General features: G+C 39.6%; 1 protein-coding gene across 1 annotated transcript in view; it reads left to right on the forward strand.

Annotated features, from left to right (window-relative positions):
* Window positions 1–932: 932 nt before the first annotated feature.
* The window catches only part of Fbxl5 (F-box and leucine rich repeat protein 5), a 37970-nt gene continuing 24663 nt past the window's right edge, over window positions 933–14239 (forward strand). Inside the window, exons 1-3 of the mRNA XM_032917166.1 lie at window positions 933–1106; window positions 9459–9674; window positions 12556–12651. Coding sequence (XP_032773057.1) covers window positions 1023–1106; window positions 9459–9674; window positions 12556–12651 — 396 coding nt within the window. The 5' untranslated portion in view covers window positions 933–1022. The remainder of the gene's footprint in view (window positions 1107–9458; window positions 9675–12555; window positions 12652–14239) is intronic.

Raw genomic sequence — 14239 nt, forward strand, 5'->3', positions numbered from 1 at the left:
AATTTTTGAGAGTCTCATTCTTTTTAACCATTGTCATAAGTTTGTGGTAGGAAATATAAAGGTGAACATAGCACATTTTCTGCTTACTCTTCAGAAGTTTATGGCCGATGAGAAAACGATACAGACTTCCCAGGTTCTCAGCCTTGCCCTTCTTTCTCCCATTTTCCCATGAATTCGAAAGCCAGGGATGAGAGCTGCCTCCGATAATTGGGAAAAGTCTACTGGAGGGCTTAGATGAGGACAGGTGACGTGTACTGGCTTTTCTCTGCGCAGTGACCTCATTTATGGCCCTTTCTTCCTGTCTGAGCCTCTACAGTTTAAAATGGCGGGATTTGTGCTAAGGCTCTCTCCCTATTAGACAGCCATCATGGCTCGCCCTTACCCTAGCAGGCTCATCTGGCTGCTCTGGGACTGTTGTTCCCGATCTTAGGTGTCTGTCCTCCCTGTGGTGTTTCCAGTTCCCCAGGGCCACCATCCCACCCTGCTCCGCGCCGGGGGAGTTGGGGAGTGGGGCGGGGGTGGGGAGTGCGGAGGGGCTGCCAGGTCCCCCAGCTCTCAGCCACAGGGAAGAGGCCAGGCTAGCTAGGCCCAGGGCCAGCATTCCCGGCCTAGCAAACCCTGAGGCAGCAAAGGCAGCTGAGGGCCCAGCGCGCGCACGGTCAGTCGGTACGGAGCACACAGGCTCGATCCGACCACGCAGGTCCGCTGCCCCTGCCTCAAGGCCAGGCGCACCGAGAAGCGTCCTTGAAGACCGCCTCGCTCCCCTGTACAGTGCGTTTTTCCGCAGGGTATGCACACCAGAGGAGGGAGCTGTGTTCCTCAGAGCGCGCCGGTCACGTGGGTTGCAACACCGCATGGCGGCGGCCCGCGCGCCCCGCGTCACGGCCCGCGGAGCCACTCGGGCGCGCGCGCCGACGGGGCGGGCGCATGCGCAGGGGGGCGCGCCGCCTCTGCCCCGCGGCGAGGGTGTCTATGGAGAGGCGGCGGCCGCGGCTGCTGAGGCGGACGCTGAGGCAGTGGCGATGGCGCCCTTCCCCGATGAAGTGGACGTCTTCACCGCCCCACACTGGCGGATGAAGCAGCTGGTGGGGCGCTACTGCGACAAGGTAAAGGAGCGCGGTGCGGAGGGCGGTGCGGAGGAGCGGGAGGGTTCTGGGCGGCCTGGCCTGCGCGCCTCCCGCAACCCCCGCGTTGGCGCCGCGCGAGCCATCGCCCGCGCCCCGTCACCCGCGCGGCCCCCGAACCTTCCCGCGGGGGCCCTGGGAACCCTCGCGGGCTGCGGCTAGGGACGGGCGCTCGCGTGACTGACCTGTGCCGGGGTGAGGGGCGCTCCCGGCAGTCCGGGTCGGCCGCTCGCCGGGTTCCCGGTCCGGGTCCGCAGGCCGCTTCTGCGGTTACTAGCAGCCAGGGCACCGCTCGCCCGGCCCCTTCGGGCTCTTTAGTCACTTTGCAAACACTGCATCCTCTCTCTGGACCTCTTGACTTGCTTCCTGGCTCTACGGGCAGCGTCATGCAGCCACTGGAGCAGGCTTATTTTCCCTTCTGGCTTTGCACTGGTTTGGTTCGATACACAAGTCTGGTACACGGACTGGGAAGACCTGCACTCTTCTTTTCTGGTTATTCTTTTTCCATCCAGTTTTTATTCTTCGCGAATATTTTTCCCTTGTAGACTTTGTTCCGAGACAGCTCTTCCTCTGTTGGACTTTTTACTGGAAGCAAATGAGAGGGGCTTCTAGAAAAAGTTGCCTTGCTGTGGAACTCACTTTGGACTTTTAATTGATGTAGTCTAAGTTGAAGAAGCACTCTTGTGAAGATGAGTTGGGGACCTTTTTCTAGTGATACTTCAAACTCTGAATTGTCAGTTTACGTGTGGAAGTAATGATACTTCAAACTCTGAATTGTCAGTTTATGTTTGCAAGGTCATATGAGTAAATTCATTTGTTTTCTAAAAAGTGAACCAAATAAATAGTTGTTAAGTAATTATTACTTAACATAAAAATAAATCAAATTATCAGAGATTAAATGGAATTAGCGCCACTATTAATAGTAAACAAGAGTTGTCTTTCAATCTAGAGAGGTGCTAGGAAGGAAGCCAATGTCTTCACAGGTAGGCCATGGGAAGACCAGCAATTTGAAGTTACAGATCTTAGCATCCATGCCCCACAGCCATTTCTCTCCCTCCATTTTGGGAAAAAAAAAAAAAAAAAAAAGTCCAAACCCAGTTCTAGGCAAGTGTACCTTTAAACAAACACCAGGACTATATAGGCTTATGGTTCACTACTTGGTTGCTTATTACTTAACCCAAGCGGGTTAAAATTCTGATGACTGAACCCTAACTCAAATCGGAATCGCTGAGCCTAGAGCCCAGATGTCAAGTACAGTTTAGAGCTCTCAGGTGAGAATGGGGTTCAGCAAATGTGATTACCACTTTTCCAGGGGAGGCTTAAGGAGGCTAAGCCTTCAGCAGAAAAATATGTGTAATCTCGGTATTTTTCAGTTAGATAGTGGTTGTGTTTTTGTAATCTCTCCACCTTTTAATTTTTCCCCCCTTGCACTGTCTGTTAATTTCAGGAATTTCTCGAAAAGCAAATGGAGAATTAAGTGAGGACTAATGGAACCCAACACTTTTCTCTGATTGGTTTTGGGGAGAGGTAGTCCAGAGACCTTCTGGTGATATAGGGGAAATTTTGTCAATTTGTGCATTTTCCTTAGTGCTTTCTATATTTCTTCTTCTTCTTTTTTTTTTTTTTTTTCTTTTTTTTTTGTTTTGTTTTTTTCCAGCATGGTTTCTCCTATGTCTGGAACTCACTCTATAGACCAGGCTAGCCTTGAATTCACAGAGATCTGCCTACCTCTGCCTGGGATTAAAGGTATGAGATATCACACCAGGCTAGTATTTCTTAAGATGTTTCAAACTGTCAAAGGATTATGACCTTCCCAGGTAATCAAAATTTGTAATGTAGTACCCAGTCTCTTTTTAAAATATTGAGGAAGTCATTCATTATTCTTTGGTTTGGTTTGGTTTTTGAGGTAGTGTCTACCCTAGTCCAGGATGGCCTTGAGAACCCACCACATTTCAAAGGCTGTCCTTGAACTCCTGATCTTCATGCTTCCACCTTCTAGATTCTAGGATCACAGGCATTTGTCATTACCCTGGGCACAGTTATTTTTGTGTCTCCTCTTTGTGTTTGAGAATATTTGAATAAGTTTTGAAAATGCTGTTGACTTTTTTTTTTTTTTTCCCTTCGGAGCTGGGGACCGAACCCAGGGCCTTGCACTTGCTAGGCAAGCGCTCTACCACTGAGCTAAATCCCCAACCCCTGCAGTTGACTTTTTAAAGAAAATGAGTCAAATAGCATTCATCTCGGTAGTTAAATGTTCCCTGTTGCATAAACTAATTTAATAAAGCATTTTTAATTTGGTACAGCTTTGGTCAAAATTGCCACTGATTTATCGCCAACACTAAAAAGTGTCACTAATTCTGAATTAGTTGAATATAGTTAATGAGATTATCATATATATTCATCAAGAGTACTAAAAGTCCAGTTTTCTTAACTAGGAATAAGGTAATTTAGTAAAGAAAAAGGAACTGCACAGGAATTTTCATCATTTCTTGGAGTTAACAATGGCCAATTGAAGGTTGTCTGGTTGTCCTTTGTGTACAAAAGTGGGGGAATGTGTTTGTTATGGCAGAACAGCCTTAAAGGATTGAGAGTGGTTTTGACTGGTTTGTCCTCTCCAGGCTTGTTGTCCTCATCTTTCATTTAACTGTGTAGATCAAGGATATTAATCCCACAACCTTCTATAGAACTGCAAAAGACAACTAGTCATTGGTTAAAACTAAAAAGCTACAAAGTACATTACTTCAAAGTATTCTAAATTTTAACTAAGAATGTTCAGGAACTATAAATATCTCAATTTTATTTCCAGTATTGAACTTGTAAAGCACAGTATATTTTAAAAATGATTTCTTTAGGAGTATCAAATCTGTTTTTCTATGATTTGAGCAATGAGTTATTCTTAAGTAGTTTATAGATATTGTTAACTATTGCTATCTAATTGTTCAATGTGTTGCCTGTAGATTTTCTCATATAAAAAGGTCAACCAGACAAAATACAAGCACAGAGAAGGGAAAGTTGACTCAGAGTCCCAGCCCTAATCTAGTAGTTATTTACAACTGATGAGTTTTCTCTAATGGATTGCCCCTGGGTATAACAACACCACACTCCCCATGCCTAGGAGCAGTTGACCAATATAAAACAGACTCCATAGTTTTCTGTTTTGTGTATATGTTTTGTTTTGTCTGTCTCGGTATTTTTGTCTCATTGATTTTGCTAGTTTGTTTTCGGGGAAAAGGGTGTTATGGAAAGGTTTCTTTATCTCTGCTATGCAGACAACAGGCCTTTGGTGCAAGTAAAAGTATTGTTTGAGTCTGTGTTATACTGGGGATTCTTAGGCCGGGATTGGTTAGGTGAGAGCTTTTGTAAGATAGTGAGAGAGACTCATGATGACCCAAATCAGTTTTAAGACTCCCAGCTTAATTTTCTTCATCTGAAGCTGAGATAGCTTTTGATTTGTTTTGTAACAGTCTGCCAAGACTCTTGTTTCATAAGTCACTGGTCTTCCAAACTGGAGTATGTGTAGTAAAAATTTGAGCCAAATGGTAGATAATCCGTTCTCCGTTTTCTTCCCACTTTTTAGGGTTCCCTTCAACCCTCAAAACTTATTTCCATTCGTTCTTTTCTGTCTGCCCTGTAGTAGTTTCTGTTGGCATTGTGAAACATGATTGCTTTCCTCAGGAGTTCATGTTTTCATATGGATTATCATCTGTGCTAATACAGAAATCCAAAGAGTGCAGTGGGAGCAAATGGAAGAAGGTACCTGGTCCACAGCAAGCATTGGGAGTAGTCTTTGAATTGATTTCTGAGAACAGTTTCTGATTTCTATAGAGAACGAACACACACACACACACACACACACACACACACACACACACACACACACACACACACACACACACACACACACACTGGACCCAAGTCACAAAAAAGTTGGAGGAGCTTGAGAGATGGTTTAGCAATTAAGAGCAGTAGTTTGCTTTTCCAGAGGACCTAGGCTCTATTCCTAGTACCAACATGCTAGTTCACAATGGTCTGTAATTCCAGTTCTAGGGAATCTAATGTTCCCTGCAATCTTCCATTAGCATTAGATGTGCATATGTGAATAGAAATTCATGCAGACAGAACACCCTCCCCCAGCTAAAAATATTAGTGGTGAAAGCAGTTAGAGGGTGCCCAAGTTTTTCAAGCAAGGATATTAAAAATACCATCTACTTTTATCATTTATAAACAAGGATATTTTATAACCAAAACTAAGAAGATAGTAAACGCAAAATTAAATACATTACTTTCTGAAATTCAAATGTAGCTTTACAGTTAGGGCTCCCCCCACCCCATTTTTCTACATACCTGTATTGGCATTTGGAAGACAGACATAGTAGACATAATACTGAATCTTGAGCTGAGAGGAAGGAAAGGGAGTTTAATGGATTCTTACTGCATGCCGACATTATTTCTGTAATCCTTACAAGAGCTTTGTAAGACAAGTGTTATCCCTCATTTAAAAGTGAGGAAATAGTCTTAGTGGTTAAATAACTTACCCAGCTCACTCAGCAATTAGAGCCTGAGTTTTAATCCTAGAATTTTTTTCTCCTCTGAAACCCATGTTTTTAGCCTTACCTCACTTGTTACTTATTACTAACTCTTTATGAAAAACAGTTTATTTGTAGGTCATTTTTTTCCATCTGTAAATCTAGCCAGAGCCTGTATATCTCTGATTTACTGAAAGTATGATCTGGATAATTGGACAGAAAATAAAAAAATGCATCTGGGTGATAATGTTTGGATTCCTGTTGTGCATTTTTGTCCCTATTTTTTTAACTTACTGACTTTATGTTAGTTATTTTTGGCTGTCAGTTTAAGGCCAGCCTTTCTATTTTAGGCTGTACAGTATCTTGAGACAGAAAGACAGTTATACATTTTCATGTGAAAAACACCGTGTTACTGTTTGACTGGTGTTGATCTGTGTGTCTTGTTATATGCAGGTTCTTTGTTGAATGTGGTGACACCAGACTGTATAATTGTGTAGGGTGAGCTTTCATACTACCATAGAGCATTGTTTTTCACAGTATATCTTATGACCCGCTAGTAGGTCTTCAATCAACTTTGTGCATCAGAAATAGCATTAGAAAAGGAAAGTAGAAATGTAAATATATCCCAGAGTACCGAGGGAGAGAGTTTCTCCTGAAGTACCTTTGAAGTATTTGTTCTCTGTCTGGATTTCACTCATTGTTTCATCATATTTTGTGTATTGAGAGACTAACAAGGTCCTCTGTAGTAAACAGTTTGTAAAACGCTTGGCTGGAGCAGCATTTCTCAGCTGAAGCACTGTTGACGTTTTGGGCTACATAATTTGTTGTGGGGGCTGTCCTCTGCATTGTATAATGTTTAGCCATGTTCTTGGCTCATACCCACCCTGTGTCCATAGCATTCTCTCTTGGTGACAAACTCAACTGTCCCCAGACATTCCCTTTTATCTCTTGGGGGACAATGTTTCTTATAGTGAAATTTTTGTGTTGAGCAATTATTCTGATCAGTTACTTTTTGGGTTCAAAAAGATAGCTTTCTGTGTGGGATAGACATTTTATCTATGACATAAATTAGCTATAGAAGCAAAGTCTCTGTTGCAGAGTTATGTTGTGTGTGGCCTAGCCTTTTTTGGTTTATGCTTGTTTGTATTTTGTGGTATTGAAGATTGAACTCAAGTACTTGTTCATGCTTAGTGTTCATGCTGAGTTTCAGCACAGATATGTTTTTAACTTTTAACTAACTTTTGGTACCAGATTAAAATTATTTTTACATGGACAAAAATGATGTGGGTTATAGCTTATGAACCAGTTTTCCCTTTTCTTTGTTTTTGGCCTTATCTACTTATTTTATTAGGACCTGTTCTATTTTCTTCACCTGTTCTATAAGCAATTTTTTTTTCTCTCCAGAAAGCACTTTTCAAATCTGATTTATTTTTTCCCTAGCTTTAAGGTGTAGTTGAAAAAGTTAAATATATTCAAGATGTACAGTGGTATGGTATGCATTTGCAATGTTTAATAATCGCCCAAGTCTAATTGATTAACCAGTCCGTTAACATAGTTTTAATTTGTGTATAGGTAGATAGAAGAAAAATACATCTTAGATCTACTCTGGTAGTAACTTTCAAATACAGAGTAGTTGGCTGTCACAACCTAATTCATGAGTGTATTGTATACCTTTGGGCATTAAAAGTTTATGACTGTTAGTATTTTTATGTCATATGTTTACTAAGATTTGTTTTCCCTCACGGAGTTGAGAACAAACCTATTGCCTAGTGCTTGTTCGGGGGTCTTTTTTATTGCTGGTCATATTCCTAGCCTCTTACATTAAGACTTTTTAAAGCCCTCCTTAGCATCTCCCTCCATTTTAAGCAAAATTACCCATGAAACTATTTGTGTCTAATAGCCACTAATGAAGCTTATTTTAATCTGGTGTGGTATATCTGAACATTCTTAAAATCTGAAGTGAGAATCCCAACTCTATTATACATATTTTTAATATGGAAGGGAGCTAAGCATTATTTTTACATCGTTTTATAGTTGCAAACAAAACATTGTTTTGTGACATGTGAAAATTAAACTTTAAACTTTGTTGTGCTTGAAGACAAAGTTTTATAGAAATAAAGTGATAGTCATTTACATACATATCATGTGTGGTTTCTTTTGGTCTGTAGCAGCAGAGTTAAGTAGTTGCATAGGCTTATACCCTGGGAAAATGAAAATATTTCCTGTTTGACTCTACAGAAATGTTGCCAACCCCAGTTCTAGATGATTGACGGAAGCAGTATGGTTACCTATTCGTTATTGTCTGTTCCATAGGGTGTCAACTCCATGAGGCAGAGAGTTTTATTTTGTTCCCCCATGTATCATAGCTGCTCACTCACTGATTATTGGAATAGAACATAAAGTATCTGAATTTATAAAAGTGAATATTTAATTTTAAAAGACAATAGGCATTTGTTCCCGGTTAGCATCAAGCACACAAAAAGACATTGAGAGACAAGAGTTATCTAGCTAAATAAATGTTAGAGCTGGGTCTCCGGGAATTTGAATCTATAGAACTCTGTGATCCATGCTGCCATCTAAAGATATTTAGTTAATTCTGTTCTGGGTCGGTTGGCTTTACTGCAGTTTTAGTGTTTTGCTATCTCACCACAATTGTTGCTGTGAAAGGCCAGTAAAACAGCTTAGAGTGCACTCTTCTTTAGGAAAGGAAGCCTAAGAGTTTTAGTGTCCGCAGCATTTAGTGTTTGTTGTTAATTTCTCCACCTGTTGAATTTAACCTAAATTGTTTCCCCATTTAAAATGAATTTTGTCATTAGAATTGAACAATAGAAGTTAGATTTGGTATAGATAGTGGAAGGTTTGAATATTACTTTGAATGAATGAATGAATGAATGAATTAATTGCCTCTCTATGTAGCCCTGGAACTTTGTATTTAGAGCAGGTTGGCCTTGAACTCACAGAGATTCACTTGTCTCTGCCTCCAAAGTTCTGGGATTAAAGGTGTGCATCTCACTATGCTTAGCTTACTTTACTTTAAAAGCCAAAACATTTATTGACGTGTGTGTTTTAAATAACAGAATTTAATTTTCTATTAAACGTGAAAGCTTGGAGTTACACTAGAATGGTCATTTTCCTTTCATTGACTGCTACAATTAAAAAAATGATAGCACATTTAAGGTGTTACATATTTATGTCAGTTTTCTTAAAAATATACCTGTTTTGTAGATGTGGTGGCTCATGCCTTTAATCCCAACTCTTGGGGTGCAGACATAGGTCGGTCTTTGTTGGTTTGAGACCAGCCTGGTCTACATAGTGAGTTTCAGGTTAACCAGGACTATATAATAAGACACTGTCTCCAAAAACAGTGTTTTCCAATGTTTAAACTGTAGAAGCAGTGTAATAGCATTAAGATAATTTTGAACAGAGGAAAAGAAGCCACATTATTCTAAGCTTCTTCTAATGTATGTGCCTTTGGTGTATCTGCTTCTCTTTATGACACAGGGAGAGTAATGGCATTTCAGGCTTGGAGGGAACTGGGTCTGATAGTTTTTATTTAAATAAACTATGTGATCTCCCATCCCCACCCCTTTTCTTGTATCATCAAGTACTTGAGGATGCAACCTTCAGCTTTCTGATCTAGGTACTTTTAAATTTTACAACTATAAGTTGTTATTTTATGAATTTTCTTTATTTGTACTTTAATGTAACCATAAAGGAAATACTTTGTTATAAAATTTAAGTGTACATTTGAATGTTTCTTGTTTACCTCTTACATCTATTAACTATGACTTTTTAAATTTTTATTCAGCTTTCTAAAACCAACTTTTCCAACAACAATGACTTCCGTGCTCTTCTCCAGTCTTTATATGCTACTTTCAAGGAGTTTAAAATGCATGAACAAATTGAAAATGAATACATTATTGGTTTACTTCAGCAACGCAGTCAGACCATTTACAATGTGCATTCTGACAATAAGCTCTCCGAGATGCTTAGTCTCTTTGAAAAGGGGCTGAAGAATGTTAAGGTAAGTTGCAAAAATGGGTATGTGATGGTACTGTAATTTTTATTAGCAAGTTTAAGAAGTGATATTATTTATGGAAAGATAATTTATTTGAGATGGCTAGGAAGACTGTTCGTGAGGAGTTGTTACAGTGGAGGTTTATAGCAAGGTGGAATGATAGAACTTAATTCTGAATATAAGAAAATGTAGGAGTTAAGGGCTAAGAAGCAAGGAAGGAGCCAGTGAATGGAAAATTACTAAGAGAAAACATGAGGATTCTTGTTGAATCAACTCTACAGGATTTTTGCTGAAGTGATTTTTGCCAGTGAACTAAATCTCAGAACTCTGGAAGCAGAAGGAGAATCTTTGTGAGTTCAAGGTCAGCTTGGTCTACATAGCGAGTTCCAGGCCAGCCAGGGCTATGTAAGGAGATCTGTTTTCAAGCAGAATAAAACTAACAAAATAGAATTGAAGGTGGAGAATGTCATTCAGTGGCAAAATTCTTGCCTAGCATGAGTAAGGCCTTGAATTCAGTCTCTAGTAGTGGAAAAAAAAATTGAATGACAGTTACAGTGTTTATTGTATTTTATTTTTCTCTATTGTAGGAAACTGAATGGTTAAAGAAGACAATTTCAGTTGTATGGCACAAATGGTGGCACTTACTTGAAATTCCAGTAGTCAGGAAAGTCACTAGTTCAAGTCCAGCCCAGGGTACATAGTGAGATTTTTTTTATTCATAAACAAAAGATAAAAAAATGAAAAAGAAAATGAAATGCACTTGTGAATATAGTTTAGGATAGTGATGCATGTATATTTTCTTAATTATATTTGTCTTATACAATATTTGAAAATTAATCTTAGTTTAACCCTTTTAGTTCAGTGTGACATAGGAGCCACCATATACCATCTACTTAGACACTTTGCTTTAGAAAAGAGATTCAGTGAAAGGGAAGATTAATCTCAAAGGACAGAAAACACTCAAATTGAAGACCATTAGTAAGACATTCTACCAGTAGTTTCTGGAAGGAAAAACACTACGTAGATATCCAGAGGAGAGGTGGTTGATTAGAAGAGGGATGAATACTGCATAGTAAGAAAAAGATTTACCTTTTTATTGAATACTCCTTGGTGCTCTTGGTGTTTTGTAACATACTCATGTATTATGTAGTCAGTAATTTCTGAAGCAAAGTAGTGATTGTTAAAAATATAGGGGAAGTAACATGTTTGGCAATTATGTATGACCTAAGACCAGAAGAATCCTGGGATTATACAAAGTGGCAGAGGAAAGAGAAAGAAATGAGTGAGAATTGTATTGGACTTTGTATGTGGAAGAGGGCTAGGGATTAAGGCTTATCGTAAACTACTTAGATAATACAAGTGTATGTTTATTAATAGCTGGAGAAGGCATTGGTGGATTTGAAGAGCAAAGAGTGAAGTATTGTAAAATGCAGATTTGATAATTATTAGCATATAAGTAGAATTGGAAGCCATACATATGGATGTGTTTAAAGGATATGTAAAAATCTCAGCGGAGTTCAACAATGAACTGAATATTGGAAAGTAATTGAATACATATCTAAGAGGAAAAAAACAGGCCAGGACAGAGATAAATTAGTACTCGTCATACTTTTTTTTTAATTGCTGTAGTAAAACACCATGACCAAGAAAACTTAAAACAGTTTCTTTAGAGCTTACAGTTCCAGAGGGATGAGTCCATAGCATGCCTCCTTCCCTGTGCACATGGGAGCGTGCATGCATGCGTGTCTTGTCAGTCTGTCTGTCAGCCAGCAGGTATGGTGATTGGAGCTGAGAACTAAGTAATCAAATCTTAAACCACAAACAGGAAACAGCAAGTAGACTGGCTGGAAATGAACAAGAAATGAGGATTTAATCCCTGGAAGTCTGCTCCCAGTGACATACATCTTTTAGTAAGCCACATTTCCTAAGTCTCCCCAACAGTGCTACTAGGCTGGTGCCAAAGCCAGTGGGGACCATTCTCATGCAGAACACCACAGTATCATATTAAATATTTCATTATTTTGAATGTTCCTGTATTTTTACATTGGAAAAGATGGATAAATTACAGAGAGGTGTGATTTTAATTCATATGTTAAAGAACTGTTTGGTTCTTGAGAGGTGTTTAGAATTACAATGATTTACTTTAAAGTAGGAGTGCCTTGCCTTTAGAAATGTTGATATTAGGGGCTGGAGAGATGGCTCAGAGGTTAGGAGCACTGACTACTCTTCCAGAGGTCCTGAGTTCAAATCCCAGCAACCACATGGTGGCTCACAACCATCTGTAATGGGATCTGATGCCCTCTTCTGGTGTGTTTGAAGACAGCGACAGTGTGTTTACATACATAAAATAAGTAAATCTAAAAAAAAAAGAGATGTCGATATTAATATACATGGCCTGTTAGGATAATCTAAAATATATCATGGAAATTTATAGTATATTTATAATATATTTTAAATATATTTGCTATATTTTAATAAAATTTAAAAACCAGGATTGGTGTTAGTAAGGAATTCAGAGCTTACTGTTTTAAGGGCTGTCAGTGGGAGGTGGTGTGCCAAGGCTGAGTGTAGAGTGTCAGACACAGTAGTAAGAGCTCCAGCACTGAGCTGCACCCTAGCTCCAAGGACATCTTTATGCTAAAAGAAAACCAAATGGACTTGCTTTGATCAAGCAGTACATAATGAAACAAATCTTTATTCAACATTACACCGTAGCAAGGCTCTAACTGAGGCAGGGTCCTATTATGTAGCTCCAGCTGGTCTGGAACTTGCTATGTAGGCTAGGCTGGCCTCAAACTTAGAGAGCCATTTGTTCCTCCTCCTGACTTCTGGCATTAAAGATAAGCGCCTCTGCTTCCTGCTACATGTGTATTCTCTTTGTCTCTAGAATGAGTGTGAACAGTTGAATTATGCAAAGCAGCTGAAGGAGAGATTGGAGGCCTTCACGAGAGATTTCCTTCCCCACATGAAAGAGGAGGAGGAGGTAAGCAGGGTTCTCTTCTGTGATTCATATTTATAATTTAACTGACAATGCTATTTTGCCTTAAGTTCCTCAAAATAATGCCTAAAAGAGAATGTTCTGTTGATAGAATCAGCTGTTTTTTCTTGGGAACAGGGATAAATCCAGTGGAATTATAAAAAAGCATAGCTTTTTAGAAAGGTTGCTACTTTTACTCAATGACATTATTTACTTAAGAAATAAATATATTTTTATGTGTGATGGTACTGTGGTACATTTTCATAATTTTCACTAATTTTTCAGAATTTCTAGAAGATTCTATAAGTCTTTAAATATTTTCTGTATGTCAGGTTTAAAGAGTCTTTAGTGTTTTTTTTTTTTTTATGAGTGGACTTGAGTAACTAAATGGTGACTTTAAATTTATTACTGTTGTGCCTCACATATATGCAGTAGCATATCATTGAACATACTGCAAAACAATTTGTCTTCTTTCAGTAATAAAGGATGATTGAGTATCCAATGGAAGATACAGAGAAACTATCCTATGAGGACTGCATACTTTTGCTTCTCTTTCTATTAAAGTTCTATTTTTATTTTACATGTATGAGTGTTGTTTCTGCATGTTTGCATGTGCACTTCATGCCAGAGGACAACGTCTGATCACTTGAAGTGGAGTTATAGATGCCGTGAGTCGGCATATGGTGCTAGAAGCCAGGACCAGGCCCTCTGCAGGAGCAGCAACTAGCCTTAGCTGCCTAGCCGTCTTTCCAGCCCTGCTCTGAAATCAAAACATTTATTGTGCATTTGGGAATTGTCTCCTTCTACTATGAGTTCTGGGAATTGAACTCTGGTCATCTTTATTGGGAGCAAATATTCTCACCCACTAAGCCACTGTGTTGGCCTGTAGATACTCTCTTAGTTGTAAATCATTTATCGTTGTGACTTGCCGTTATGGTTTCATCTTCCAATGCCTTGATAATAAGATGAGGTGTAAGCTGCTCTCAGAGCTCTTCCTGGGAGAGGCAGCATTGCCCTGGTGCTCTTTCTTTGGCACTTGATAGTTGTTGTTTACATTGTCATATGCAGCCAGTGCTGAAGCCAAAGTAACTATAACAGTCCTTTCTATTCCCTCTCCTAATTTCTCCTGGTTACAGACTCCCTCCCTCTACTCCTCCTGGCTTCTGTCTACCTCTCCTTCCATCTGGATCTCATTCCCTTTCTGTTTCTCATTAGACAACAGACAGGCTTCTGTGGAATAGTAAAATCATAATAAAATAAAACAAAAACTAGTGCTCAGAATTGAACAGAACAAACAGAAGGAAAAAGAACCCAAGAGAAGGCACAAGAGTCAGAGAGCCTCTCAGTTGCATACCCAGGAATCCCATAAACACCCGAACTGGAAGCCATATCTATAAAACTGGAAACAACAACAAAGCCTTGGTTCTTCATTTAAAAATTATAACCCTATAAGTTGGAGGTTAGGGCAGTTTTGCAGAGGAAATCTCTGAAAAGTTTTGTAGGACCCACTGAACTCAAATAATGATTTGAACTAGCAATGTTGGATAGTTCATGTCAACTGAGTTGAGATAGTTAGGGTTCTGGTATATTGGGT

Source organism: Rattus rattus, chromosome 11, assembly GCF_011064425.1.
Source record: "Rattus rattus isolate New Zealand chromosome 11, Rrattus_CSIRO_v1, whole genome shotgun sequence".
NCBI classification, from domain to species: domain Eukaryota; kingdom Metazoa; phylum Chordata; class Mammalia; order Rodentia; family Muridae; genus Rattus; species Rattus rattus.